This window comes from Bubalus bubalis, chromosome 22, assembly GCF_019923935.1.
Source record: "Bubalus bubalis isolate 160015118507 breed Murrah chromosome 22, NDDB_SH_1, whole genome shotgun sequence".
NCBI classification, from domain to species: domain Eukaryota; kingdom Metazoa; phylum Chordata; class Mammalia; order Artiodactyla; family Bovidae; genus Bubalus; species Bubalus bubalis.
In genome coordinates this window covers 41182330-41196781 of record NC_059178.1, presented here as the reverse complement: position 1 = coordinate 41196781, position 14452 = coordinate 41182330, and the positions used below count along the sequence as shown (strand labels likewise).

At 44.7% G+C, this 14452-nt stretch overlaps 1 protein-coding gene across 4 annotated transcripts in view; it reads right to left on the bottom strand.

The window, feature by feature from the left end:
- Positions 1-12195: 12195 nt before the first annotated feature.
- Positions 12196-14452, bottom strand: part of MOCOS (molybdenum cofactor sulfurase) — a 70747-nt gene continuing 68490 nt past the window's right edge. For all 4 annotated transcript variants that reach the window (XM_044934655.2, XM_044934654.2, XM_044934653.2 and 1 more), the window contains exon 15: positions 12196-12505. In XM_044934655.2, coding sequence (XP_044790590.2) covers positions 12353-12505 — 153 coding nt within the window. In that variant the 3' untranslated portion in view covers positions 12196-12352. The remainder of the gene's footprint in view (positions 12506-14452) is intronic.

The following is a 14452-nucleotide window of genomic DNA, read 5'->3' as shown; positions in this document are numbered from 1 at the left end:
TGTGGTGAAAGAAATTAAAGAAAATATCAAAAATGGAAAGACATCCCATGTTTGTGGATTGGATGACTTAATATTGTTAAGATGTCCAACTACCCAAAGCAATCTACAGAGTCAATGCAAACCCTATCAAATTTCAACAGCATTTTTTATAAAAATAGAAAAAAAACAATTGTATGATTCATATGGAATCATGCAAGACTGCAAAGAGCCAATCAACACTGAGAAAGAAGAACAAATCTAGAGGCATCACACTTTCTGTTTCAAAATATATTTTAAAGCTACAGTAATCAGAACAATATGGTATTAGCATAAAGACAGATGTATGGGCTGATGGAATGGAATAGAGACCACAGAAATACACCCACACATATGCTCAACTGCTCTTTAGAAAGACTGCCAATAATACACAGTGGGGAAAGAGAGTCTCTTCAACAAATGATGCTGGGAAAACTGGATATCCAATGCAAAAGAATAAAACTGGACCCTGATTTTACACCATACACAAAGGTCAACCAAAAATGAATTAAGGACTTAAACATAAGACCTGAAACTATAAAACTCCTAGAAGAAAGCATAAGTGAAAACCCTCATGACATTGGTCTCAGCAATGACTTTATGGTTATGAAATCAAAGCCACAGGCAAAAACATCAAAAAAGGAAATGAGTGGAACTACATTGAACTAAAAAACTTCTAAACAGCAAAGGAAGCAATCAACCAACAGAGTGAAAGGCAATCTACCAAACAGGAGAAAACATTTGCAAACCATATATTTAATAATGGATTAATCTCCAAAATACATAAAGAGCTCCCACAACTTAATATCTATACACATACATACAAACTAATAATCCATTTTTTAAAAATTGGCTTAGTGATTGAATACTTCTCCAAAGAAGACATGCAAATGGCCAGCAGGTGTATGAAGAAATGCTCAATGTCACTAACATCAGGAAAGTGTGAATTAAAATCACTATGAGATATCTCACACCCACTATCATGAAAAAAGACAAAAGACCACAAGTGTTGGTGAGAATGTGGGAAAACTTGAACCCTTGCACACTTTATAAAAAATTATTATTTATTTATTTGGCTGCTCCAGGTCTTAGTTGAGGCTTGCAGGATCTTCCCTCTCCCTTGTGACATGTGGATCTTTAGCTGTGGCATGGGAACTCTTAGTTGCAACACGTGGGATCTAGTTCCCTAACCAGGGAATCAACCCTGGGGCCCTCGCATTGGGAATTTTAGCCCTTGGGCCACCAGGGAAGTTCTCTGAACCCTTGCACACTTGCTGGTAGGAATGCAAAATGGTGTAGCTGCCATGGAAAACAGCATGGAGATTCCTCAAAAACGTAAGACTAGAACTACCATATGATCCAGCAATTCTACGTCTAGGTATTTACCCAAAAGAACTGAAATCAGTACCTCAAAGAGATAGTAGCTCTCCCACGTGCAGTAGTCAAAGTGTGGAAGCAACCTAAATGTCCACAGACAGATGAGTGAATGAAGAAAATGTGATACATACATGCAATGAAACACTGCTGCTGCTGCTAAGTCGCTTCAGTCGTGTCCGACTCTGTGCGACCCCATAGACAGCAGCTCAACAGGCTCCCCCGTCCCTGGGATTCTCCAGGCAAGAACACTGGAGTGGGTCAATGAAACACTATCCATCCTTAATTTTAAAAAAGGAGCTTCAGCAACAAGTGACAACATGGATGAGGACATTTATGCTAAATTAAATATGCGTCAGTCACAGGTATGATTCTACTTATACAATATGTCCAACTCATTGGAAAAGACCCCGATGCTGGGAAAGATTGAAGGCAAAAGGAGAAGGGGGCGACAGAGGACAAGATGGCTGGATAGCATCACCGACTCAATGGACATGGATCTGAGCAAACTCTGGGAGATGGTGAAGGACAGGGAAGCCTGGCGTTCCGCAGTCCACGGGGTCACAAAGAGTCTGACACGACTTAGCAACTGAACAACAGCAACAATACGAGGTATCTAAAATAGTCAAATTCAAAGAATTAAAGAATAGAATGGTGATTGCCAGGGGCTGGAGGAGGAGGAAATGGGAGTTACAGTTAAACAGGAAGAATAGAAACCTGCTGTACAACATTGTACCGATAGTCAATGATGTATGTACGCTTAGAGTTTTAAGAGGGTAGATCCCATGTCAAGTGTTCCTATCATAATCAAATAAAATCTTTCTTAAAAATTCTACTCATAAGTTTCAGACAATACCACCTGCTACCAACATAGCAAATCTATTAGCCTACATGCAAGCCCCTGCTTTCATGAGCCTGCCTTTGGCTTAGTTTCAGGGACACAGATGGTACCTCAACAGGCAGGGCACCTTCCCTTGATCAATGTCGTGCTCTTTGAGCAAGAGAAAGAGAACATCAAAGGAATAAAACATTTCCAGTAGAGCCAAAGCCCCAAGTGCCCTCCCTGTTTCTAGTTCTCCACCCCTAAAATGTGTAACTTATCATCCTATCCGTTTCTCTATTCTTTTTCTATGGATGTATGTACCCTAAAGGGCTTCCCAGGTGGCTCAGCGGTAAAGAATCTGCCGCAATGCAGGAGCCAGAGGAGACCTGGTTTCAATCCCTGGGTCAGGAAGATCCCCTGAAGAAGGGCATGGCAACCCACTCCAGTACTATTGCCTGGAAAATCCCATGGACAGAGGAGCCTGGTAGGCTACAGTCTATGGGGTCGCAAAGAGTTGGACATGACTGATCGACTTCACTTTCACTTTCTAATACTGTTATAAAGACTCTACTCTGTTTTCACATAGAAAAGACTATGGAATGTGTATGGAGGGCCAAGTTCTAAATGAGTTCTTTGCCTGTGTGTCCTGGAATGCAGACTTAACCATCTTGGCCTAGAAGTCAACTTATAACATCAGAGATGAATATTCAGCAATATTCAACTGCACCTTTGACCCCTCTGGAATTTTCTCACCAAAGAACATCTCCTGGACACTTTAAGTAAATCCCAAACAACAAATGCATGCTTCGGAGTATAGTATATTTTTGAAACATTCCATATCACACTGGATGATGTATTGGTCTGTCTTTCCCTTCTTGGGGTTGTCTCCATGGTGAGACCTTTGAATGTACATTTTGTTTCTTTCATTTCTGTAGCCATGGAACCTCTTCAGCACATTTTGAATGAAAAGTAAATAAATGGACATCTTCCAATAAGAGGAAAGACTCACTGGTTGCCCTTCCCCATCCCATAAGGTGGAGGAGGGGAAGAGGTTGCATCTCAGTGGGAAGAATTCAGTACCACCTCCCTCTTCAAGAGCTTCTCTGGTGGCTCAGTCGGTAAAGAGACCACTTGCAATGTGGGAGACACAGGTTCGATCCCTGGGTCGGGAAGATCCCCTGGAGAAGGAAATGGCAACCCACTCCAGTATTCTTGCCTGGAGAATCCTATGGACAGAGGAGCCTGACAGGCTACAGTCCTTGGGGTCACAAAGAGTCGGACACGACTCAATGACTAAACCACCACCCCTCTTCAAAGGAATCAGTCTAAAGCACGTAGAAGAGAACCTCTCTCCCAGCTGTAAGAACCATGAAGGGAACACCCAGAAAGACACTGATGTGTTGCCTATACTGAGGACATATGAAAAACATAATTTGGCTTTCTGAGATGTGGTGTTAGAATTTAATTCAAGGGATGTGCCATTGCCTTTGACTTTCACATTCTTTTAGAGGCACATAAGGCTGAAGTTCAGGAGGTGGCAATTAAAGAAAGAACAAGAATCATAAATACCCAAGAAGTCTGAATAGGAAACCATTGCCACAGAAGCTACAAAATACACTTCTAGCTAAAACCACATAAGATAAATATTGAAATTAGACCCAAAAGACAATTTACACTTAAAAATCAACTGATTGATTATAAAAACAGGACCAGCTTTAATAAATCCAGTCAGTTAACAGATTCTATTGAGCATCTCTTACCTGCCAACCCTGGAAATGCACTGGTGAGCCGGACAAACACAGGCTCTATCCATGTGGAGCTCACAGTCTGGTGGAGATGGACAGATGTGCAGTCAGTAATATAAGTAATTATAAAACAATCGTGCATTAAAACATCTGAAATCATTCCCAAAATTATTGACTGCAAAAAGTGACATGAGTGGGCTCAGAGGTTAAAGCATCTGCCTCCAATGCGGGACACCCGGGTTCGATCCCTGGGTTGGGAATATCCCCTGGAGAAGGAAATGGCAACCCACCTCAGGATTCTTGCCTGGAGAATCCCATGGTTGGAGGAGACTGGTAGGCTACAGTCCATGGGGTCGCAAAGAGTTGGACACAACTGGGCGACTTCACTTTCACTTTCACTTTCACTTGGTCCTGAGAAGATGTCGATGACATGTGACCAAATTCTTGTAAAACGTGCTGTCTTACTGGGCTCCACTCATATTTAATGGATGCAAGCATGGCTGGCCTGCTGTCTGGGAGGAGTCTCCTTGTGCGTGAAACTGGCCTGATTGAGGCCATCACGCCAGTTCATTGTTCTCCCATTGGTTAGGGGATGAGGACAGGGCCACATACAGGGTGCAGCGTCACTGGGTCTTCAAAGAGGCTGGATTTTTCACAGGTTCTTTAAAATAATAAAACCCTCTAACCTCATCTGCCTCTTTGTTCACTAGCTTCAGAAATTACTGAGTCAGAGACCACGTCTTATCATTAATCCTGCCACCAAATGAGAGGGTGAGCACAAGACTGCCTCTCAACAGCCTCACCAGAGCCGTTGCTCATCTTTCAAAGCCCACGTTACGCTGGGAGCAACACAAAACCCCACAAATCAGGTAAGGACACAAACTGACTCCCATTCTCAAGAGCTCTGAATAGACCCCGCAGGGCAGCCTGAGACTGACAGGTTAAATAATTGAGCCGTAGGTAAGACCAGCTTTAGGTATATGCTGTAGGCAGGGCTGGGCAAGGGTTTAAGGAGAAGAAGTGATGGGCCATCACCATTGGTGTTCATCACCATACCAATGAACAACATAGGTGGAAGGTACCAGAGACCTGGCCAGCAACCTGGGGTTCACACTTAGACTCCATGCTTCAGAAGGACTTGGCAGGGTGGGTAGGGAGGGCACATACTCACTCTGGGTAGCTCCTGATGACAGGGTAAGACCCATGGCTGGAAATCACAGGAGGCAGAAACAAGCTCAATACGGCAAAGAACTTTTGAGCAACTCAGTGTTTTGGGTAACTTCTTTAGGGAGTGAGCTTCCCATCACTGGACATATTCAAATGGAGGCAACAGGAGTGGTCATGAGAGGTGGCACAGATGGGATCCTTCAACCTCCAAAGTTCCTCTTTTCACTAGCATTTGGAGGCTCTGGGTAGATGAACCAACCCTGTCTGATGGGTTTGTGGTCAGGAGCACAATTGTTCACATAATACAACCAAGTCACTGAGTATGTCTTCAGGCATGCGAGAGATCCTCACTGCAGTGACTCAAAGTGGGAGAGGAACGGTGGGCAGGGGCAGGAAGCAGGGGGAAGGGGGACAGTGGGCAGGGGCAGGAAGTAGGACGGAGAGGGACAGTGGGCAGGGGCTGGAAGCAGTGGGGAAGGGGGACAGTGGGCAGGGGCAGGAAGCAGGGGGAAGGGGGCAGTGGGCAGGGGCAGGAAGCAGGGGGGAAGGGGACAGTGGGCAGGGGCAGGGAGCAGGGGGAAGGGGGACAGTGAGCAGGGTCAGGAAGCAGGGGGAAGGGGGACAGTGGGCAGGGTCAGGAAGCAGGGGGAAGGGGGACAGTGGGCAGGGGCAGGAAGCAGGGGGAAGGGGGACAGTGAGCAGGGTCAGGAAGCAGGGGGAAGGGGGACAGTGGGCAGGGGCAGGAAGCAGGGGGAAGGGGGACAGTGAGCAGGGGCAGGAAGCAGGGGGAAGGGGGACAGTGGGCAGGGGCAGGAAGCAGGGGGAAGGGGGACAGTGGGCAGGGGCAGGAAGCAGGGGGAAGGGGGACAGTGGGCAGGGGCAGGAAGCAGGGGGAAGGGGGACAGTGGGCAGGGGCAGGAAGCAGGGGGAAGGGGGACAGTGGGCAGGGGCTGGAAGCAGTGGGGAAGGGGGACAGTGGGCAGGGGCAGGAAGCAGGGGGAAGGGGGACAGTGGGCAGGGGCAGGAAGCAGGGGGAAGGGGGACAGTGGGCAGGGGCAGGAAGCAGAGGGAAGGGGGACAGTGGGCAGGGGCAGGAAGCGGCAGGGAGAGGGACAGTGGGCAGGGGCAGGAAGCGGCAGGGAGAAGGACAGTGGGCAGGGGCAGGAAGTTGGGGGAAGGGGGACACTGGGCAGGGGAAGGAAGCAGGGGGAAGGGGGACAATGGGCAGGGGCAGGAAGCAGGGGGAAGTGGGACAGTGGGCAGGGGCAGGAAGCAGCAGGGAGGGGGACAGTGGGCAGGGGCAGGGAGCGGCAGGGAGAGGGACAGTGGGCAGGGGCAGGGAGCGGCAGGGAGGGGGACAGTGGGCAGGGGCAGGAAGCGGCAGGGAGGGGGACAGTGGGCAGGGGCAGGAAGCGGCAGGGAGGGGGACAGTGGGCAGGGGCAGGAAGCAGGAGGAAGGGGTTTTCTGGCCCTTGACTTTAAGCAACACATCCTGGTCAAACCTCTCCTAAGGAGGGTGGACACAAGTCACTCAGCCTTGAGCAAAAACCTGCCTCCTCTGTACACTTAGTGGGGAGCCCCATTCTCATTTCCTCTAGATCACTGGGCACAGACTATCTTCCCCAGTACAAGAAGAGGGCCTAAAGTGTCTTTCTAAAGGCCAAGTAAGAGCACGGTTGCTGCTGCTAAGTCACTTCATGTCCGACTCTGTGCAACCCCATAGATGGCAGCCTACCAGGTTCCGCCCTCCCTGGGATTTTCCAGGCAAGAACACTGGAGTGGGTTGCCATTTCCTTCTCCAATGCATGAAAGTGAAAAGTGAAAGTGAAGTCGCTCAGTCGTGTCCAACTCTTTGGGACCCCATGGACTGCAGCCTTCCAGGCTCCTCCATCTATGGGATTTTCCAGACAAGAGTACTGGAGTGGGGTGCTGTTGCCTTCTCCAAAGAGCACGGTAACCTCCTCCAATTGGAGGAGGTTAAATAGTCCCAGTGAGATTCACTAAAAATGCCAACTAATTAAGAATGATTATATGTCTAACACAGGCTTCCCAGATGGCGCTAATGGTAAAGAATCTGCCTGCCAATGCAGGAGACTTAAGAGACGCAGGTTCGATCCCTGGGTCGAGAAGATGCCCTGGAGGAGGGCATGGCCACCCACTCCAGTATTCTTGCCTGGGAAATCCCATGGACAGAGGAGCCTGGCAGGCTACAGTCCATGGGGTCGCAAAGAGTCCGACACGACTGAGCACACTTTCAATCTGTGACAGAGGAGGCAAGATATACAATGAGGAGAGGACAACCTCTTCAATAACCAGTGTTGGGAAAAACTGGACAGTTACATGCCAAAGAATCAGAATAAGCTATTCTTTCACACCATGCACAAAGAGAGATTTAAAACGGATGAAAGACTTAAATGTATGATGGAAACCATAAAACTTCTAGAAGAAAAACGAGATGACACTCAGTTGGACATCACTCTTAGCAATATTTTTGTATATGTCTCTTCGGGGCAAGGGAAGCACAAGCAAAGAGAAACAACAGGACTACATCAAATTGAAATCCTTTCGCACAGTGAAGGAAACTATCAACAAACAAAAAGCCATCCACTGAACGGTAGAAGATATTTGCAAATGGTATGTCCAATAAGGGGGTACTATCCGAAGTACGCAGAGAATCATACAACTCAACATAAATAACAAACAAACAAGAAATCTGGATTTTAAAATGGACAGAGGACCTGAATAGACATTTTTCCAAAGAAGACAAAAATGGCCAATAGGCACATGAAAAGATGCTCAGTCCCCCTTATCGACACCTTGATCTTGGGCTCCCAACTTCCAGAACTGAGAAATAAATGTCTGCCCCCCCAAAAAAGAGAAAAAGAAAGAAAAGATGTTCGACATCATTAATCATCAGGGAAATGAAAATCAAAACTGCAATGAGATGTCAGAATCATCTGTCAGAATAACTAGTATCAAAGAGGCAACAAATTACAAGTGCTGATGGGCGTACAGAGAAAAGGCAATGTTTCTGTACTATTAGTGGGAAGGTATTGTGGCTCAGCTGGTAAAGAATCCACCTGCAATGTGGGAGACCTGGGTTCGATCCCTGGGTTGGGAAGATCCCCTGGAGAAGGGAACAGTTACCCACTCCAGTATTCTGGCCTGGAGAATTCCATGGACTGTATAGTCCACGGGGTCACAAAGAGTCAGACACGAGTGAGCAACTTTCACTTCACTTAACGGTGTGAAGGTAAACCGGTGCAACCACTATGAAAAACAATATAGACCTTCCTCAAAAAATTAAAAATAGATGACCCAGCAATTCTAATCTTGAGTTTATATCCACAGAAAATTAAATCACTAATTCAAAAAGATACATGCATCGCTGTGTTCATTGTAGCATTATTTACAACAGCCAAGATATGGAAGTAACCTAAGTGCCCATCAATAAACAAACAGAAAAAGAAGAGGTGCATATATGCTTTAGAATATTATTCAGACTTAAAAAAGAACAAAATAATGCCATTTACAGCAACATGGATGGACCTAGAGATTGTCATACTGAGTGAAGTAAGTCAGACACAGAAAGACAAGTATCATATACTATCGCTTATATATGGAATCTAAAAAATGAATACAAATAAATTTATTTACCAAACAGAAGTAGAGTCATGGACATAGAAAACAAACTCATGGTTTCCAGGGGATAAGTCGAGGAGGATAAACTGGAAGATTGGAACTGACACATACACACTGTTATATGTAAAATAGATAACTGCTGCTGCTGCTGCTAAGTCGCTTCAGTCGTGCCCGACTCTGTGTGACCCGATAGACGGCAGCCTGCCAGGCTTTGCCGTCCCTGGGATTCTCCAGGCAAGAACACTGGAGTGGGTTGCCAGTTCCTTCTCCAATGCATGAAAGTGAAAAGTCAAAGTGAAGTCGCTAATAAGAACCTATTGTATAAAGCACAGGGAACTCTACTCAAAACTCTGTAAAGGCCTACATGGGAAAAGAATCTTAAAAAAGTAGATATACATATATGTACAACTGGCTCACTTTGCTGTACCCCCAGCTAACACAACATTGTAATTCAACTGTACTCCAAAAAAGATTTTTTTAAAAAAGAATGAAATCTTGCCATTTGTGACAACATGGATGCACCTAGGATATTACGCTAATTGTGAAGTAAATGGGAAGAGATACACAAATACTGTACGGATTCACTTACATGTGGGATCCGAAACACAAAAAAAAGTAAGCACACATAACTAAAGTTATGGATACAAAGAAAAAAACAGGTAGTTGCCAGAGGGGAGGGGGGCAAGAGAAAGAGAAATCTGGTGAAGGAAATTAAGAAGCACAAATTTTCTGTTGCAAAATAAATGTCAGGGGTATGAAACAGTGTGGGAAATATAGTCAATTCTGGAATACTGTTCTACAGTGACATATCATAACTAGACTTATCCTGATGATCATTTTGAAGAGAATAGAAATATTGAATCACGACCCTTATGGCAGAAAGTGAAGAGGAACTAAAAAGCCTCTTGATGAAAGTGAAAGAGGAGAGTGAAAAAGTTGGCTTAAATCTCAACATTCAGAAAACAAAGATCCTGGCATTCGGTCCCATCACTTCATGGGAAATAGATGGGGAAACAGTGGAAAGAGTGTCAGACTTTATTTTTTTGGGCTCCAAAATCACTGCAGATGGTGACTGCAGCCTTGAAATTAAAAGACGCTTACTCCTTGGAAGTAAAGTTATGACCAACCTAGATAGCATATTGAAAAGCAAAGACATTACTTTGTCAACAAAGGTCTGTCTAGTCAAGGCTATGGTTTTTCCTGTGGTCATGTATGGATGTGAGAGTTGGACTGTGAAGAAGGCTGAGCACCGAAGAATTGATGCTTTTGAACTGTGGTGTTGGAGAAGACTCTTGAGAGTCCCTTGGACTACAAGGAGATCCAACCAGTCCACTCTGAAGGAGATCAGCCCTGGGATTTCTTTGGAAGGAATAATGCTAAAGCTGAAACTCCAGTATTTTGGCCACCTCATGCAAAGAGCTGACTCATTGGAAAAGTCTCTGATGCGGGGAGGGATTGGGGGCAGGAGGAGAAGGGGACGACAGAGGATGAGATGGCTGGATGGCATCACTGACTCGATGGACGTGAGTCTGAGTGAACTCCGGGAGTTGGTGATGGACAGGGAGGCCGGGCGTGCTGCGATTCATGGGGTCGCAAAGAGTCAGACAGGACTGAGTGACTGAACTGAACTGATGCTGTGTACCAGGGACTAACATAATGTTGCAGGTCAATTATACTTCAAAATAAACTCATAGAAAAAGAGATCAAATCTGTGGTTACCAGAGGTGGGACGTGGGTGGGAAAATTGGATAAAAGCAGTCAAAAGATACAAATTTCCAGTTATAAGTAAGTCCCAGGGATATAAGGTAACATGATTAATATAATTAACACTGTTTTATATTATATAGGAAAGTTGTTAAAAGAGCAAATCCTAAGAGTGCTCATCACAAGGAAAAATTGTATTGGTTTCCATTTCTTTAACTTTATTGGGTTAGCTGAAAACTTCCTTCGGTGTTTTACGTAAAAATAAAAGACACATTTTCATTTTTACCACTAACTTTATTGAACAACGCATTCACCGTTTTGTTCCACCACCTTGCGCCATTTTTCAGGCAACTTCATAATTCCATCTTCCCAAAACTTTCTATCTTTTTGAGCAAAGAACTGTTCCAGGTGCCTTTTACAGTCTTCCAGGGAATGGAAACTTTTTCCATTAAGAGACTAAATGGAAATCTGAAGGGGCAATGTCTGGTGAACACATCATATGAATCAGAACTTCCCAGCCAAGCTGTAACAGCTTTTGCCTGGTCATCAAAGAAGCCTGAGGTCTTGCATTATTCTGATGGAAGATTACGCATTTTCTGTTGACTAATTCCAGATGCTATTCGTTGAGTGCTGCTTTCAGTTGGTCTAATTAGGAGCAGTCCTTGTTGGAATCAATTGTTTGGTTTTCCAGAAGGAGCTCACGACAGAAAACTCCCAACCCCACCACATACACATCATCACCTTCTTTGGAAGAAGGCCGGACTTTGGTGTGGTTGGTGGTGGTTCATTTCACTTGTCCCATGATCTCTTCTGGTCCACATTATGGTATAGCATCTACTTTTCATGGCCTGTCACAATTTGTTTTCAAAACAGAACATTTTTCTTTACATTTCAGTAGAGAATTGCATGTGGAAATACTGTCAGGAAGGTTTGTTTCGCCTAACTTACGTAGAATTGAAATATCAAAGCAATTAACGTAACAAATGGTGCAAATGATTTTCAACACTTGGTTTGGGTATTTTGAGTTCGTCAGCTATCTTCCGTGTGGTATAATGGTGCTTGTTCTCAGTTAATGTCTCAGGTTGATCACCATCAATGTCAACTGGTCTACCTGACTGTGGCATATTGTCCAGTGAGAAGTCTCCAGCACGGAACTTTGCAAACCGCTTTTCACACATTCCATCAGTCACAGCACCTTCCCTGCACACTGCACACATCTTTTTCTGCATTTCAGTTGTGTTTTTACCTTTCTTGAAATAATACAGCATATTATGCCAAGAATGTTGCTTTTCTTCTTCAATATCAAAATAGCAATACAATTCACTAATTTTGATGTTTTTTTAAATGCATGCTGATATGACAGCAGTCACAATATTTTAATCTAATAAAATTGTTTCAAATGAAGCTAGACAACTAAGCTCTACTAGCACCATCTTATGGAGAAAATGAACAAAACTTTTGGCCAGCCCAATATGTCTATATAAGATGGTTCACTGGACTTGGGGCTTCCTAGGTGGTGCAATGGTAAAGAATCGGCCTGCCAACGTGCAAGAGACCCAGGTTCGAATCTCTAGGTTGGGAAGATCCCCTGGAGAAGGAAATGGCAACCCACTCCAGTATTCTTGCCTGGAGAATCCATGGACGGAGGAGCCTGGCAGGCTATGGTCCCTGGGGTCGCAAAGCATCGGATACGACTGAGTAACTAAACACACACACGCTGAACTTACGTGGTAATCATTTCATGGTGTATGTAAGTCAAATCATTGTGCTGTACATCTTAAACTTACATAGTGCTGCATGTCAATGATATCTCCACAAAACTGGAAGGAAAAAAATGAATGAAGAGGGTAAAAGAGAAATTTTAATAGATACTGAAAAAAATTCAGGAGCTAGCATCCTGACATTTCTCCGTAGCCAGTATATCATGGTGTTCCATGTTTTCTTTCAGCAGAGGGAGCACCTGAGATCCTACGGAGAGGTAACATGGAGAAGATAAATCCAAAGACGTATGCATCAGGTACACTCCAAAGTTCACCTGTGAACAAAACAGCAACAACAAGAAGACAGGTTATTTCAGCAGTTAAAATAATTTTGCGAACAATAACATTCCACTAAAATTAAGTTGGGTCTTTAAAGACAGGTCCTGAGACTTGATGTGTCCTATCCGTCATGTAGTAGAAATAGTGAGAAACAGGGAGAATCCTGGACTTCCCTGGTGGTCCAGTGGTAAAGAATCCACCTGCCAACGCAGGGGACACGGGTTCCACCCCCGGTCCAGGAGGCTTCCAGGTACTGCCGGGCAACTAAGCCCATGTGCCACAACTACTGAGCCCACACTCTGCAACAAGGGAAGCACTGCAAGGAGAAGCCTGTGCGCCACACTAGGGAGTAGCCCCCACGTGCAGCAACAAAGACCCAGCATGGCCAAAAAAAAAAAAAAAACAGGGAGAATCCTAATACCCCATGCATGACACCACAGATCCTCATTCCAAAGAGTTTTTTCCTGATAGTCCTCCACACCTTTTTATTGCTGGACCTTTTATTCTTTCTTCCTGCCTGTATCCCCTGAGTTTCCCACGGGAGGGCTTTGTCCTGCTCTGGGCTTCTGACCCTCTGTCAGGCTGATTTCTGCTCTGTTCCCTGATGCAAAAGCCATTTTGTGAAAATATGGGCAAAACTCCGCATTTTCTATAAGAACATGTGATATGCACTAAGTTCTCCAAATTCTCCAGAATAAAGACAGAAGATCCAAAATGAAGAGTCGTGTGAATTTACTCAAGGTTTGCCATCAGTGTGAGTCAGCCAAGAGCAACCCTTTGGAATATGAGACTTGCTCCCAGGTCTGTTGGGATTATAGCAGTTGGCCACCACCGTGGTCCAGTCCCCAGGCTAGGGACTGGAACCAAATCAATTCCTTAGTATTTGTATACATGTAGGTGAGGAGTACATGGGAGTTCTCTGTACTTTCTTTGCAATTTTTCTATAAATCTAAATTTAATCCAAAATTTGAGACAATAAAAGACTTGCGCACAAGAATTATCGTGACGCTAAGAAATACCATTTCCATGTTTAATAGCATTCGTGCCCACCCATCCCCTCTCCTAACAACCTGTGTGAGGCAGACTCAAGGTCCCCTGCCCCCAGTTGACATGGCCGGCTGCACCTGTGCAGAGAGACACACCGGTATAACACTCAAGTGCACAGCTCTGCAGACCACACCTGTCCACATCTGAAAGGAAAGTTTTGTCGATCAATGACTGCGAAACAAAAACTCTGGCTTTGGAGAAACACAAGACACAATGCAGACATTTTACCATCACTTAACTTGCCAGGCTGTTACTGGAAAGAGATGAAACACTTGCTTTATTTCTGTTAATTTTCACGAATTGTTCCATGCAGCCTGACTGCTTACTTGGCTTCCTGGAATACTTTGCAAACAGAAAGTCCTGACATAAAGTGCGAGCCCGGAACTAAATGAGTCTTCCTAATGAATAATCTGCTAGAAAGTCAGCTTTTATCATCTGAATTCCACAACAATAACACTTAGTCATTTTAGCCTCAAGAATATGACTTGCAAACTTATTATAGTGAAATTTATCGAATCTTTCTGTGCAGCTATCCTGTTCACTCTAAGGCATGTTTTTTCTTCATGAGATTTCTGTGGCAAAGAAAATAAGATGACAGAATTACTTTACTTACTATTTCTTTCCTGCTCCCCCCCCCACCACCGCCTTGGCCACACCACATGGCATGCAGGATCTTAATACCATGACCAGGAATCGAACCAGTGCCCTCTGCAATGGAAGTGCAGAGTCTTAACCAGGACCACCAGGGAAGTCCCCTTCTTTTCTTTTTTTTTTTTTTAAGTATTTCTTACCTATACTCCTTATCTCTTCAATTAAGATTTGAAAGCATCAAAAATGTATGTAATTTAAGAAAAGTGAGACCTAGAGGGGTGGGAGGGGTGGAGGGTGGGAGGGGG